Genomic DNA, 13,888 nt, shown 5'->3' with positions numbered 1-13,888 from the left:
ACTGACGACTCAAACACTTACTGTAAAATTGAAGGAAATACTATGAATCATTGAATGAGTCCAAATGATTCTGACTCTCTCGTACTAACAAGATCATGCCATTCACTTTTCGCATCATACATACTACTATATACATTCTCATTAGAACTATACAACCCATCACCCTTAACAATATATACATCCACACCTCCTTAATCTAGACATAAGCATAACAAAACGGCCCCTTCGTCGTACTCATCAACTCCTTCATCCTCCTCGGCACTCCATTGGCATACCCCAAATCCACAACCGTCTGCAAGGTAGTATTCTTACTCGCCGGCTCATTCAAGAACGTTCCCGTTCCCGAGATCGCATACTCCCTACTCTTCAAATCCAAATTCTGCCAAATCCACCAAACCCGATCAATCATACCATGATGATGCCAGAACGCTGGGTCTCCAGGACTAACATAGACATCGCGTCCTGGGTCCCCACCCATACTATAGTGTCCGGAACCATGGACACCAATCGACCCACTGCCAGGCACACCCTGCATGGTCATCTCGAAGTCCCAGACATCGTCGTTGTTCAGAATAAGCGAGGTGATCTTGGGATAGGTGTTGTACTTTTGCAGAAGGGCGGTGGTGAGACTGCGCTTCAGGCAGCGGGGGTTGTAGTTGAGGGGGTTGGAGACAGCGGCGGTGCTGCCTCCGGGGAGGGAGAGCGCGGCGGGGCCCATGTTCACAGTGTAGTTCTTGAAGGGCCCGCTGGTAACGCAGCCACCGCCGGTGCCCGGGGGCAGGATTATGGCGGCGTAGTTGCCGAGGTAGAGGGAGATGTTGCCTTGGTTGGGGATGTAGTAGCCGTTGCCGGACATGGAGGTCTCGGAGCCGTCGAATACTTCAGACGCTTCCATTGTGTGGATGGCGTCGTAGCCCCAGTCCCAGTATCTGTGAGTTGAGGTTAGTTGGGGAGTGAGGGGGTGAGGGAGAAAAGAGGGGCGTACGGGAAGTCGCCTGTGTAGTGGCATTCATCACGGAGGGCTTGCTCGAATTCAAAGGTGAAGTAGCGGTGCCATGCGAGGAAGGTTCCCTGAGACTTTTGTTAGTGTTCTGTAAGGGTGTAGCAGAGAAGTAGTAATGCGTACCGTGTAGTGGATCTCCAATGTCTGGTTGATATGCGTGGCTAGGAAGTCATCATAGCGAGTCTTAGCACCTGGGGCTATATGCGACGGGGTGCGCGAGGGAAGCTGCTGCAGACAGAGCACCGAGTTGATGTAGTCTTTCTTCTCGGGCTTCGAGAACGCCCGCCAGTCACGGCGGATCCGCAGGGTTTCTCGCGTGCAGGCTTGCTTGTCCTCGGAGCTGCTGGGGAGGTTGGCCAGAGTCTGGTCAAGGGCATAGCTCGACAATTGCTCGAGCTTGGCAGCTGCGGCAGCCACGGCAGCGTCGGATGCAGCTAGGCTGGTCAGAGCCGTATGGGAGGCTGTGGGCACAGCCCAGGCCTGCGAAGCAAGCAGGCCCAGACTGAGGGCCTTGAGAGCAACCATTGGGTTGGCTTTAGAGCAGTGAGAGGCAGAGGCAGGACAGAACGGGAACGCAGCCTGAGCAGAGAAAGAGGGGTCCCCAAAGGGGAAAGCCAACCCTTTTTATGTGTTCATCCCTTGTTTAGATCGCCTAGATGTTCGTATCTCGCTATGGGCACGAGCCTATGCTATTGATGGAGATTCGGATGGCCGGCGAGAAATAGAACGGAGCCCTAATAGACTAGGATGCTGACCGAGCAAACATGGAGTTCGAAACAGCTCCAATAACAATGGCAGTCTAAGCAGTTAGGGCGATGCGCTGGTCTGCTCTAGGCTTGTCTGACAGCTCCACTATCGGTTCCAGACCCCGCCAGAGTTGACCGGAGGGGATGAGTCCACATGAATGGTGAGAATCATGTTTGCTGAGGTGGGATTGGGAGGCTCTGAGCCACCGAAAGGAGAACGTGGATGGTGGATGTTTATAGCGAGAATGTCGTGTATGCAGGGCTATCACAATGTTGTACTTCCAGGAAGAAGATGCCTGGAGAAGAGTAAGTTTCGAGAGTATCATACGGTATGGGACGGAACCCGCTAAGCGATGGCGGCTCGCGGGTCCGACTGTCTGACACCAAACCGGTTCCACCCTCTTTCTCTTTCCTCCGACAACCAAGGATCCCTCCACCGGCTGGATCGGATCCTTCGATTCCTCCCAATATCTTATAATGCCCTGAAAGTGGAATCGTTGCTCTCAGTGGCTTGACCCGCTCATCGATCGATCCCTGAACGATCCCGCCTGTGGCCCAAGTGTGATCCTCCATCCACGACCAAACACAGACGATCAGTAAACATTGCGAGCCAGATCTACCATTGAGCATTGCATATGCTAAATTCCTGCTGTCTTTGGCTTGCTCTAAGCCATTATTACTAGTAAGTTATCTTATTACGGTCCTTTGTGTGAAACATCCAGTCCAACTGGCTTGGTGCTTGACTAGGCGAGAGGTATTAATTTATATCTAGATGAACCCTAATTCTAGCTCTTACGCTAAGTAAACAAGTGCTGTGCCGCCGGAGATTTCCGCGCGCAATAACAGGAATAAACAGATTCGAATACGTACACGTACTCTTACAGGGGAATCGCCAGGGGTTTCGCGTTCGGCCTGTGTTTGGTGTGTGGGACTCCAAGCTGATGCGCGGATGGCACGATGTCAGCTCCACTCACAAACGTTGTTGAGCCGTTCCGAGGTTCTACCTGAGCGTTCAAGGTTCAACACATGGAGATGAACTATCCCATTGGTCATGTTCCTGTTCAGCCGTCCTTAATGCCTCGGACATACTGTAGAGACCGTGACCTATTGGAAGCCTTCCCAGGGGGCCAACTGGGTCCTCTCGCCGAGATTAAGCGAAATTGATTAGATTGTACCTGACAGATGAAGGTGGCAGAGCTGAACTGGACGGGACGATTGCGGCATGGACAACGAAGCAGATGGTTACCAGTTCTAGCATCGGAGATCCTGGTAGTGGCATCCTTTACCACCGGAATCCAGAGCAGCAAGAAATCCTAGCTTCCTAGACATTCCTCTAGTTCCCTAGCGTTAACTTTCATTGCGACGCTACTGGAGAAGGATTACAAGCATACGACCGGCAGAATAGGCCGCTAGCTCGTGTGGAAGGCTTTCGCAAGCTCTGATCCTGCGATCTGGGTGACCCGATGCTATATCGCCCATCTGCCCCCTCTGTTTTCCAAGGACACGCATGATCGTACCATGACAAGCATACCCCAGTTTGAGTGCGACTATGGCGGCTAATTCTCATCTGGGGGGCGCGGGCTTGCCTGATGTGAGCCAGGGACCCCAGATCTTGGCAGCTACATCGATCACCACGGCTTTTGCATTACTCACGGTCCTAGCCCGGATGTATGTCCGTGTGTTTTTCATCCGAAATGTTGGGCCCGATGTGAGTATAGGACAAAAAGCAGCCGGAGAATGGACACTGACCTGCAGCTAGGATTATGTCATGGTGTTGACAATGGCACTTGTAACCTCCCCTCCCGACGCTCCAGCAGCCTGGAATCTGACATTGACGCCCATAGTCACTCGGTGGAATTGCTGTGATAATACCAGAGGTCATATATGGTGCAGGAAGACATACGGTCTATGTGGAAAATACGGCCTCGATAGCGACACATCTGAATTTCGCCACTCAGGGTATCTATATGTGGGCAATCGGGCTCGTCAAGATCTCCATTGGGCTGTTTCTCCTGCGGTTTGCCCCGCGACGGGGCTATAAGATATTCATCTGGGTAGTAATGGGTATGTCATGAACCTAGCTGTATGCTGGATAATTGCAGGGAGATGGAAACTGCTTTAATCAGCTAGTCCTGCTCTGTCTATTCTATCAAATGCTAATGAATGTGGCAGTGGTCATGCTACTCTATACCATAATATGCTTTCTTGTTTGTCACTCCAGCCCTGTACAATGAATCACTACTAATGATGGCAGACACTCATGTTTGAGTGTAAAGATATCCGATCCATCTGGGATGAGAATGTGAAATCACAGTGTTTCACATCCTCACAGCTCCTAAAATTGAGCTACACAAATACCGGTAGGAAACTTGCTCGGATTCTTAGGACATTGCTAACGATCCCAGGTCTAAATATCCTGACAGATCTCATATTTGCCATTCTACCAGCGATAATGCTACGGTTCGTCCTTATTCTAAAACTGCACTATTTCCCCAGCTGACAGCCACAGACATTTGCAGGTTAACCGACGTGTGAAAGCCTCGTTGGTCTGCATATTGGGACTGGGGATATTGTAAGCAACCAATATATTCCCCCCTTCACCCATAACTACATCCTCTAACCAAACGTCAGTGCCTGCGCCGCAGCAATTGTTAAGCTTTCTGTCCTGCCCAACTATGGTCGCACCGGCGACCTCTTATGGGACTACTCCACCCTCACAATCTGGGTCGTGTTCGTCAACCTCCCTACTCTTATAACCACACAGACTAACAAATCCTATGACAGCGTCGAATCCAACATGGGCATCATAGCAGGCAGCTTACCCACTCTGAAGCCCCTCTTCAAGCAATTCCTCGGCACATATGGATCCCAAACAAAAACACGGCGCTACACATACGGTAGCAAGAAGTACCGACTACAATCGTTGTCCCCATCTTACCCACAGCCATCCGTCCGCAGCAGACCACTCAGCGTTCTGGACCCGGACGATTTGGATGAAGGCGATCCCCGTGCTGCCCAGAGAAACTCCAAGTACGGAACAACAACGACCAAATACCACTACCGCGATGGCAGCCACACCAGCGAGGAATACATCCTGACCCGTCAAGAATCAGCGGGAATTGTGCTCACCACAGAGGTGGTAGTGACACACACTACAGCGGAAGAGGTAATACGAAACAACCGAGGGAAAAGAACACAGTCACCCAACGAGGAGGTATAATATTACAGTCACTTCCACTACCTACTTAAATACCATATCATCAATATTTCCCTACTATCAAACCATATTTACATAGACCTGCCAACAACACTTCAATCCCACATCTACCTCCAACCCACCCCAATACAATGAGTCATCGAAACTAAACCCCTACCCCCACATTCTTCGGCACCTCCACAACCACGGGCCCCAGCCTCCCCCTCAACGCCACTCCAAACGCCTCATCAATCCGTCGCGGCAACTCCCTCACAGTTCACTCCTCACCCGCACATCCCACTTCGTACAAAACCTCGTCATCCCCAACATATGCGAATGGACTAGTGAATTTACTTCGCAAGTGTGTCAGCTTGCCGGATTTGTTTGAAGCGTTCATGTATTACGGCTAAATTGATCTTTGTACCAAATCAACAATGATATAAGCCCCGTCCTCGTTGAACAAGTTCATCACCTCCATCTCTCACCTCCATATTGGTCCCCCAAAATTTGCTGGCATCGAAGTAGTACCTTCGAGTGGCATAACAGGTGTGATCGAAATGACAGCAGCAACTCAATACTGCAACCAAGATGGCAAGGAAGACTTCGGCGACTTTGTACGCAATGAAGACGAGGAAATGGACCTGGAAGAGGTTGCCGAGCCCTGGGAAAGATATGATAAAACGATAACCTCAGATGTCTTCTATCCCATCCGCCTTGGAGACCTGATCAACGAGAGGTACCTGGTAGAGCATAAGCTTGGATCCGGCGGCTTCTCGACCGTCTGGATGGCCAATGACCAACAAAATAGCAGGGACGTTGCCCTCAAGATCATGTTTGCAGGAGAATCAGGTGAAAATGAAATCCGCCTGCAGGACGAAATTGTTCGGAATGTGCGTGATGCCTCCTCTCATTTTGTGACGTATCTAGAAACCTTTCTACTTCCAGGAGATGGATGCCACCATACGGTTCAAGTATTTCCTTTAATGGGCCCATGTCTTTACTGTCCGAACGTGAGAAAATTGTCCATGACTACTCGCATGTCCGCTGCTCTGCAATTGCTAGAGGCGTTGGAGAGTTTACACGAGGCCGGAATAGTCCACCGTGGTGAGTGACACCGAAAAGGGGATCGATCCTGCTCTTTTCTCTATTCGTCCGCATGCTGATGTTGTATTCAACAGATTTGAATGAGAGAAATTGTATGTGGGGAATGCAACCCCTCCACCATCTACCCAGGAGTGCTAAATATAAGGCATTGGGCCGGCCATTGAAGCAAATGATACCGGTGGACGATCTCTGGAAGTCAGGGGAGCTCGTTGGATCTGCTAATATCCCCCCAAACCTGCAAACCCAGAAATTCTATCTCGGTGACTTTGGTCTGGCAAAGAAACTGAGCGATCCCGTGACTCCACGTGGCTATCCACCATTACAATATTGCTCCCCGGACCGCCTGCATAGACAAGATCCCAGTCCTGCCTGCGACATGTGGAGTTACATGATCCTCTTTTCGGAACTTTATCTTGGCAACGTGCCTTTTTCTACGTTTTTCAATGGTGGGATTATTGGTGGTTTCGTGTTGTCTTTGGGTCCTCTGCCTGAGGAGTGGAAGGGATCCTATACTCATCCCGAGAGCCGTGATTCCTGGTATGACCAGAACCAAACTCCCGATCCCAGATGGACACTTGAGTCAAGAATTGCAAGTCTTCGTCCCGACGCCGACCCAGTGGAGCGAAGCCATGTGCTTTCTATTATGTCTCGTGTATTCACTTACGACCCGGCGAAGCGTCTGACCGCATCCCAGCTTCTGCGTGACCCTTCGTTCAGAGCTATCATGGAAAATTATGGCTGTTGATACCAGGTTTCTTTATGCTTTTTACTATTGACGGGTTTGGAATGTTGGTGTCTCTGCTAGGTATATCTCTTTATTGATCCTTTAGAGTAAAGATAGTTTGTTACTTAGTTTGTTTATGTAAACATTTATCAAGTACTAAATGATATAGCTGGCTGAATATATATTCAAGGGTCTAAAACAGAGTTCAGTCCCGGAGACTTCAATTATACTTGGAAGCTCATGAGGGTTTGTCATCTCCTTATTCATAATGATATAAAGGACCCTTGCCTGGTGACAGTTCTATCAATATGTCACCTGCAGGCTAAGGATAATGTGTCCAACAAGGCTACTCTCCTCCATCTGTATGATCTACACTCGACTTCCTAAGCGAGCTAGCTACTCCGAATTATTACCTGATTGATGAAGATCGACATAAACCACTCACTTGAGTTAGATAGTTTCACTACTACTCCGTATGTACATGCCTACCCACCCACCTACCTCGTCATGTTCGCATACTTTCAGCTATATAGATCATCTTACATACATGGTGAATCAATCCTCATCCCAAACAAGAACAGACCAAAAGGAGGAAGAAAAAAAAAAGGAAATGATCAACGAATGGCACACGGTCATATAGTCGTCCAAAAGCAAGACTAACTCCGAAAAGAAGACCGAATCAGGTAAAGATATGCTGGCGCAATTAGAGCTTCGCCAATCGGCGCTCGAGCACTTGACGTGCGATATAAGCCACTAATCATAGATATGTAAGTAAATGCTCGTACATCGTCTGAACGTTAAGCAAAACATTATGTGTAGAACATTAAGCAATATTATCAATAGATATTATGTTTAGTGTATATGTAAATTACGTATCCAGGGTATCGGGGTATCCAATTAACGTGGAAGCGACGTGCGGGATAATTCACTCTCGGTCTGAAGGGGATGCGGAGGTAAGAAGTCTGGCATATCAAACAACGATACGCAGTGGATAGAGGGGTTGTAGCAGAAAAACGACAGTGGACGATAGTAAAAGAATCACTCACCAGCAGCAACAACAGTGGCACGAGCAGCACCAGACTTGGCACTGCCACCACCAAGAGTCAAAAAGTATCTGAGCCAGCTCAGCTGGACCTTCTTGCAGTCGCGGTCAAAGTCGGGAATCAAAGTAGTAGCCTTCTTGAAAAGCTCCTCCTTGCCGTTGTAGGGCGGGTAGCGGATGGCGAGGAAGCTTTCGATCCAGCTAGGGCTAGTGGTAATTGTGCGACGGTGCACAAAGACATCGAAACTGGCCTTACCCCGGTAAGCACCCTGACCGCTCTCGCCAACACCACCGAAGGGGAGGGTGGGGATGTGCAGGGCGGCGTCGTTGACGGCAACACCGCCGGAGCGGGTCTGTGACAGGACTGCAGCACGTCAGTATTTCAAGTTGTACGGTAAATTATACAGCTCCAGAAACATACTCTTCTCAACTTCCGCCTTGGAACCGAACGGGTAGAGGCCCAGAGGCGTGGACTGGACGCCGTTGGCGATCTGGACAGCCTGCTCGACGCTGTCAACAGGCAGGATAGGAATGAGAGGACCAAAGCTCTCTTGTGTGATCATGGAGTCTTCAGGCGAGTCAACCACAACAACGGTGGGTTCGATGAAGCGCTCCTTTTCGTCCATGCTGCCACCCATGACAATCTTGCCCTTGGTGTTGTCAATCATGCCCTTAATACGGTGGAAAGAAGCATCGTCAATGATATGGGAGAAGTCCGCAGAGCCCTTGGCACCCTGGGGGTAGAACTCCTTGTAAACCTTCTTGAACTCCTCCACGACAGCATCGACAAGTGGCCTCTCGACCAGCAAGTAGTTCTGCGACGTGCAGAGCTGACCAGCGTTCATCAGCTTAGGCCAGAATAGTCTGCGCGCGACCAGTCGGGGGTCGGCATTCTTGGAGATGATGGCGGGGTTGATGCCACCCAGCTCCAGAACAATAGGGGTGAGGTTAGGAGCCGCTGCCTTAGCGATGATGCGACCGACATTAGCACTGCCGGTGAAGAAGATCTTGTCCCAGCGTTCGGCCAACAGGGCCTGAGTCTCGGGGATAGCACCCTGAACAATGGTGTAGGCGGAGGGGTCAAGAGCAGCCTCGATAATCTGCTGGATGACCACCGCACAGTTGGAGGACTTTTCACTAGGCTTGATGACAACGGTGTTACCCGCCGCGATAGCGCCAATAACTGGACCCAGCGTCAACTGGAAAGGGTAGTTGAAAGCACTGACCCCATAACGGTCGCCGTTAGCCTTGTCTCAAACCCCAACCAAAACAAAATAGGGGGGAGGAGGAGAAATTTTTGTTGAAAATCCCACAGAAATGAAAAACAAAAAGAAAAAACATACCCAATAACCAAGACGCAACCCAAAGGATCCTTGCGGATCTTGGGACTGGTGAATTTAAAGGTGAGGTCGATATCCTCGGCCTTCTCATCCTTGACCCATTTGGGGAGATTGCGGCAGACGAAGACAATGTCATTAAGCAGCCAGGTACTCTCCGCCATGACGGCCTCAAAGAGAGGCCGGTTCAGATCGAGACGCAAAGCCTCATGGATCTCGTCGACACGATCCTTGATGCTATTGCGTGCAGTAGATTAATTAGCTACATATTAAAGCCATGCGGGGAGCTACCCGAAAGGTAGGGCAAAATAAGGTACTTTGGGACAGCAACTCACGCCCAGTAAAGCTTCCGGAGCTGGACCAGCCGGTACTCCACATCGCGAGTGGTATGCTCGTGGAAGGTCTTGCGGCAGCGAGAAACGCGTTCAGCGACCTCGTCAACAGGAGTATACTCCAAAGGAGGGATTTCAATGGCACCCATGGTGAGTAAATTAAGGTGGTGGAGAGAGAGAGGGGAAGGGGTGAAGATGACAGTAGGGAGGGAATAATGGGAACAAGGAGGAGAGGAACGAAGGATCAAAAAAAGGCGGAAGTTGAGCCGAGAAGACTAGTAGATTAAGAAGGAATCCGAATGCGGAGCTCTTGTTTCTGACAAGCCCCTGATTCTTTCAGAAACACCCGTGACGAGTGCCCTTATCTACTCCTATGAGTAATGAGTAATGGAATACGAAGAAACAACTGGGAAGTGAGGATGTTCGTCAGGCCAGATAATATAATGAGCAGCAGCCCAGCATTCCGCCGACCGAGGACCGGGTGGATTGGTGATCAGCAAATTCGCCGAGCCGTTCATTTTTTAGGGGGCAGAAAAACCCCATGCATTCTCCGTCCATTCATCCATTTCCGGGCACATGCCCTCCTTTTTCCCCTCATCTGTTCCGCGGCACAACCGAGGACTTTTCCACTCGCAAGGTCTGCTTTTTACGAACGGAGAACCGTTGTTGGCCACTGCTCACATGTTACTGACTTATCTTTAATTAACAAATGACAGCTACGGGTTGAGTCATGCACGCGACCCACTTGCCCTCGCAAGGGGTTCTGTTTGCGGATAGCTTAGGAGCTTATTTCCCCCTTGCTCATCACCCTCATCAACTTAATGTCAACGAACTATCACATTGTGGTATATACGATGATAAATCAAAAGCTAGCTCACGGGAACAATGGAGACAATGAACAGTATAGAAAAAGAAAAAAAAAAAAAAAAAGCAAATATGCAGATCTGCAGTCAGCCACCAACTCACCCCTCCATTTTCAGTGCTTGAACTGATCCTCCGTGACACCCTTGCCCATAGCCGCCGTACTGCTGATGCCGCCCGTCACCATCTTCAACATATTATCCACGTAGTTGGCACCACTCCATTTCTGGTGAGTCACCACATCCACTCCCTGCTCCATCTCCGGTTCTTGCACCAACTCGCCGTACGCCCGCATTCCCTGCTTCGCGTACGCCTTGGCGAACTGATCCGTGATGAGCGCCGTCGTGTGCAGACCCGCCAGGGTGATGAACTGCCAGCAGTATCCCAGGGCTCCCAGACGCTTGATGTACGTCTCCTGCTCATCGCGCGGCATCGCCTTCTTCCAGTTGAACGAGGGCGACAGGTTGTACGCCAGCCTAAAGCGACAGGTTAGTGTCAAAATCTACACCGATGCAAATTAGGACAGCACTTACTTCTGCTCGGGCCACACGGCGTGCACGCCGTCGGCAAACTCCTTCGCCTGAGCATAGTCGGGCAGCTTGCTCTCCATCCAGATGAGATCCGCGAAAGGTCCATATGCAATGGCGCGGTTCACCGCACACTGGGTACCTCCCTGGTACCGGTAGAAGCCCTCCCGGGTGCGAGGGGCGTCCCAGTCCCAGTAAATGTCGACTCCAGTGATGTCCTTGGCGATAGCCCGGGCTTCGCGGTTGCTCTTTCCCTTGGCCTTCGTCAGGAACTCATCAATGAGGGCCTTCTTGTTACCAGAGGAGCCCTTGTTGATGGTGTCGATGACAGCTTCACTGAACAGCTTCAGGCCAGCCTGGGCAGTCCACTGGTCTTCAATGGCCTGCAGCTCGTTTCCGTTCTTACCAGCCTGCTCCGCAGCCACCATGAGGTCGTTGAGGGGCTGGAGGTTGGGGTTCGTCGATCCCACGACGAAGGCATGGTCACGGTAATCGATTGTGGAGGTAATGAGAGTGGCAGCTTCGGAGTCGGTTCGAGCAATGGCAAGCAGGTCGGTGCCTGGATAAAGTCAGTTGATGCTATGCGGATTGAGCAAATCAGGATGCTACTCACCCATGATATCCGCCTGCGCACGGATAGCCACCAGACGGTTGATGTGTTCGCTGATAGGCACAAGCACCTTTCCGGCCATGTGGCCGCACTTCTTGGTACCCGGAGCCTGGTCTTCAATGTGAATACCAGCAGCACCGCGCTCAACGAACAGCTTGGTCAGCTTCATCACAGCCGTCAAGCCACCATGTCCGGTATCAGCATCCGCAATGATGGGGCGCAGGTAGTCCACATTTGCCACCTTGCCACGCTGCTCCTTGGGGGTAGTGATGCGTTCCTCGCGCTGTTTCCGGTCATGGAACAGCTGAGCCAAGAACAGCTGGTTGACCTTGTTGGGGACGGTGTTCTAACTCGAGTCTTAGCAGTGATCTCACAATTACCAACATCCTCTGAGACCTACCATGGGGTAGTCGGCAAGATCGGGAGAGGGTTCATCGGTGGACGAGGCGGTGGACGAGCTCTGCCATCCAGAGACGTAGACGGTGTCGAGGTATTTGGCCATTTGGGTGAGCATTGTGGGCTCGAGACAGCCATAGGTGAAGCTAGGTACTTTGTTCTGCGGAAGAGAGAGGTAAGCTCATGATTGACCTAACCACCACCACACAGCAGGGACATGCGAACCTCGAAATTGCTCTCCAAGATCTTCCACAGCTTCTTGCTCATAGCATTGGAAGGATACTCAATCTTCAGGGTACCACGCTTGGCCACAATCTGCTCAGCAGTAAAAGGGCGCTTGGTGTGTCTCCATCTGGAGTCCTGCCACCACTTCTGGACGGCCTGGACATCGTCCAGATACTTCCGGTCTTCTTCTTCAAAGGAAGCCATGATGATGATGTGTGGTATAGCCGAGGGGGTAATATAAGCAAAGATCTAAATTGATGCAAATGGATATAGTATAATACAATGTATCCAACAATGTTCACATACAACCGACAAGAAAGACAAGAGAGGAGAGAGTAGAGGGAAGAGAGAGAGAAAGAGAAGAAAAGGATACAGTCAAATAAAGTCAATCACCAAAGTAAGAAACCCGGAATCACAAGCCAAAGGGAAACACCCAGCTACTTAAAGCATGCGCCATAATTCCCTCGATGCGTCACAAGTCATTGGGCGCACCCAGCAACCAGCACAAGGTTGGTCGGTAAACGTTCGGTTCAGCGGGACAAGAAGGAAAGAAAGGGCCAAGGACCAAGGGGACAGTCAGCTTTGCCGCCCCCGGAGTATCTGATTTTCTTGCAACAAAATAAAACCGGGGGTGAGTCGAAAACAATTAGGTTGAACCAAGGGTTTCACAAGCCAAGTTTAGTGGAGGAAGGCAGTCTCAGTAGTAGTGAGTGAGTGGGTTTGGCTGGTTCGGAAGAGAGGATCGAGACCAGACGAAGATCCTCGGTCTAAAGGGACCAAGGCCGAAAACAGGTCGCCACTCTGCAGTAGTTAGTTGGAATCAATTGCTATGCAATAGTTCTACTTTCTAGATTACTATTCTATTTTCTTTCTTACGAAAATTAACTTAAATTGTTCTCATCGCATCTCCTACTCCATACTAGCAAACAAGACAACACCCTCTCTAAAAGACTGCATAGCATGTTATCCTACTATCATAGTAAACTACTACCTAGCTACTTACCCCACGAAACAACCTCCCACCCCATAGTAACAAAGTAACAACCTAAGTAAATGACGTTTGTCCACCTCAAAGCATAACTAAGTAAGCATGTGCTCCGACTCTACCCATTTACAATACCGTACCACTCCCGTCCCCCCAACCCTCCACCCCCATAGGTCCAATATGTATGATTCTACTTCCCCACTCCCGTATCCATACCCCTCAGGCATCAATACAACACGGGGAAGAAAATCAGCCTCGGCATCCCGCCACCCAATCAGCTGTCCATCTCATAGCCGATCCACGTAGCTGTCTGTCCCCTTCCGTATAGTCTTCTTCTTCATAGCCTTGAAAGGCCACGCAAGGTCGGGAAGTTAAGGAGATGGTGTTCCGAGTATTCTACTACTACTACTTTTCGTCCTTGTTATTTGTGAAGAGTGATGGTGTATGTGGAGGATTTCGGACGATGGCCGAGAATAGTACTATTCATCGGAAGTTGGATGTCGTGAGGAGTGCGTGGGTGTGTTTCGGAGATGGGGTGTTCTTGTGTTTTTTTGTCTACAGGGATACATAATATACTTATGATTATAAAATGAGGAAGTGCAGATCTACTCCGTATACAAAGGTACACTGCCAGCTATCTACCGGGGTGAGTGGTTGGGTGGTAAGTTAGTATTCGGAGATTCTGGGGGCTGATGCATGGAGCTTTCAGCTGGGCTGGGGGTTGGGGGTTTCGGGGCTGCGTGGTCGTGTGTCAATTACTAGGACTATCTACGGTGTAAACTTGGGGAAATGGATGGATG

At 50.2% G+C, this 13,888-nt stretch overlaps 5 protein-coding genes across 5 annotated transcripts; 2 read left to right on the top strand and 3 right to left on the bottom strand.

Annotated features, from left to right (window-relative positions):
* Window positions 1-70: 70 nt before the first annotated feature.
* Window positions 71-2,001, bottom strand: BO79DRAFT_182033 (tyrosinase family protein). The gene is made up of 3 exons (XM_025680197.1): window positions 1,127-2,001; window positions 986-1,071; window positions 71-929 (listed from the first exon to the last, which is right to left on the bottom strand). The coding sequence occupies exons 1-3, from the start codon at window positions 1,526-1,528 to the stop codon at window positions 197-199; spliced, it is 1,221 nt and encodes a 406-aa protein (XP_025534797.1). The 5' UTR covers window positions 1,529-2,001; the 3' UTR covers window positions 71-196.
* Window positions 2,002-3,268: 1,267 nt separating this feature from the next.
* BO79DRAFT_182030 (integral membrane family protein) lies at window positions 3,269-4,995 on the top strand. Its single transcript, XM_025680196.1, has 9 exons — window positions 3,269-3,457; window positions 3,509-3,538; window positions 3,594-3,813; window positions 3,922-3,956; window positions 4,004-4,109; window positions 4,155-4,209; window positions 4,259-4,321; window positions 4,381-4,479; window positions 4,534-4,995. Exons 1-9 carry the CDS (start codon window positions 3,299-3,301, stop codon window positions 4,967-4,969), a joined length of 1,203 nt encoding a protein of 400 aa, XP_025534796.1. The 5' UTR covers window positions 3,269-3,298; the 3' UTR covers window positions 4,970-4,995.
* A 257-nt stretch (window positions 4,996-5,252) lies between these two features.
* BO79DRAFT_182027 (kinase domain-containing protein) lies at window positions 5,253-6,829 on the top strand. Its single transcript, XM_025680195.1, has 2 exons — window positions 5,253-6,049; window positions 6,124-6,829. Exons 1-2 carry the CDS (start codon window positions 5,503-5,505, stop codon window positions 6,792-6,794), a joined length of 1,218 nt encoding a protein of 405 aa, XP_025534795.1. The 5' UTR covers window positions 5,253-5,502; the 3' UTR covers window positions 6,795-6,829.
* An 806-nt stretch (window positions 6,830-7,635) lies between these two features.
* On the bottom strand, window positions 7,636-9,858 carry BO79DRAFT_211621 (hexadecenal dehydrogenase). The gene is made up of 4 exons (XM_025683053.1): window positions 9,488-9,858; window positions 9,159-9,389; window positions 8,237-9,036; window positions 7,636-8,179 (listed from the first exon to the last, which is right to left on the bottom strand). The coding sequence occupies exons 1-4, from the start codon at window positions 9,631-9,633 to the stop codon at window positions 7,812-7,814; spliced, it is 1,545 nt and encodes a 514-aa protein (XP_025534794.1). The 5' UTR covers window positions 9,634-9,858; the 3' UTR covers window positions 7,636-7,811.
* A 533-nt stretch (window positions 9,859-10,391) lies between these two features.
* Window positions 10,392-12,804, bottom strand: BO79DRAFT_182023 (isocitrate lyase 1). Its single transcript, XM_025680194.1, has 5 exons — window positions 12,104-12,804; window positions 11,883-12,038; window positions 11,486-11,828; window positions 10,879-11,431; window positions 10,392-10,821 (listed from the first exon to the last, which is right to left on the bottom strand). Exons 1-5 carry the CDS (start codon window positions 12,305-12,307, stop codon window positions 10,461-10,463), a joined length of 1,617 nt encoding a protein of 538 aa, XP_025534793.1. The 5' UTR covers window positions 12,308-12,804; the 3' UTR covers window positions 10,392-10,460.
* Window positions 12,805-13,888: the final 1,084 nt, after the last annotated feature.

The sequence above is a fragment of the Aspergillus costaricaensis genome (assembly GCF_003184835.1).
Source record: "Aspergillus costaricaensis CBS 115574 unplaced genomic scaffold BO79scaffold_47, whole genome shotgun sequence".
In the NCBI taxonomy this organism is placed as follows: Eukaryota; Fungi; Ascomycota; class Eurotiomycetes; order Eurotiales; family Aspergillaceae; genus Aspergillus; species Aspergillus costaricensis.
The sequence above is the reverse complement of the archived record's forward strand: the minus strand, read 5'-3'. Positions and strand labels throughout refer to the sequence as shown.

Excerpts from the sequence above, each read along its gene's own strand:
- BO79DRAFT_182033 (XM_025680197.1), bottom strand. The coding sequence starts at position 1,528 with ATGGTTGCTCTCAAGGCCCTCAGTCTGGGCCTGCTTGCTTCGCAGGCC. Across the intron at positions 1,072-1,126 it reads CATTGGAGATCCACTACACG|GGAACCTTCCTCGCATGGCA; the intron begins GTACGCATTACT and ends CAAAAGTCTCAG. Across the intron at positions 930-985 it reads CACTACACAGGCGACTTCCC|ATACTGGGACTGGGGCTACG; the intron begins GTACGCCCCTCT and ends CTCAACTCACAG.
- BO79DRAFT_182023 (XM_025680194.1), bottom strand. The coding sequence starts at position 12,307 with ATGGCTTCCTTTGAAGAAGAAGACCGGAAGTATCTGGACGATGTCCAG. Across the intron at positions 11,829-11,882 it reads ATCTTGCCGACTACCCCATG|AACACCGTCCCCAACAAGGT; the intron begins GTAGGTCTCAGA and ends GACTCGAGTTAG. Across the intron at positions 11,432-11,485 it reads TGCGCAGGCGGATATCATGG|GCACCGACCTGCTTGCCATT; the intron begins GTGAGTAGCATC and ends GACTTTATCCAG.
- BO79DRAFT_211621 (XM_025683053.1), bottom strand. The coding sequence starts at position 9,633 with ATGGGTGCCATTGAAATCCCTCCTTTGGAGTATACTCCTGTTGACGAG. Across the intron at positions 9,037-9,158 it reads GGTTGCGTCTTGGTTATTGG|TGCTTTCAACTACCCTTTCC; the intron begins GTATGTTTTTTC and ends TTATGGGGTCAG. Across the intron at positions 8,180-8,236 it reads CAAGGCGGAAGTTGAGAAGA|TCCTGTCACAGACCCGCTCC; the intron begins GTATGTTTCTGG and ends GACGTGCTGCAG.
- BO79DRAFT_182030 (XM_025680196.1), top strand. The coding sequence starts at position 3,299 with ATGGCGGCTAATTCTCATCTGGGGGGCGCGGGCTTGCCTGATGTGAGC. Across the intron at positions 3,539-3,593 it reads TGGTGTTGACAATGGCACTT|TCACTCGGTGGAATTGCTGT; the intron begins GTAACCTCCCCT and ends TGACGCCCATAG. Across the intron at positions 4,110-4,154 it reads ATTGAGCTACACAAATACCG|GTCTAAATATCCTGACAGAT; the intron begins GTAGGAAACTTG and ends TAACGATCCCAG.
- BO79DRAFT_182027 (XM_025680195.1), top strand. The coding sequence starts at position 5,503 with ATGACAGCAGCAACTCAATACTGCAACCAAGATGGCAAGGAAGACTTC. Across the intron at positions 6,050-6,123 it reads GGCCGGAATAGTCCACCGTG|ATTTGAATGAGAGAAATTGT; the intron begins GTGAGTGACACC and ends TGTATTCAACAG.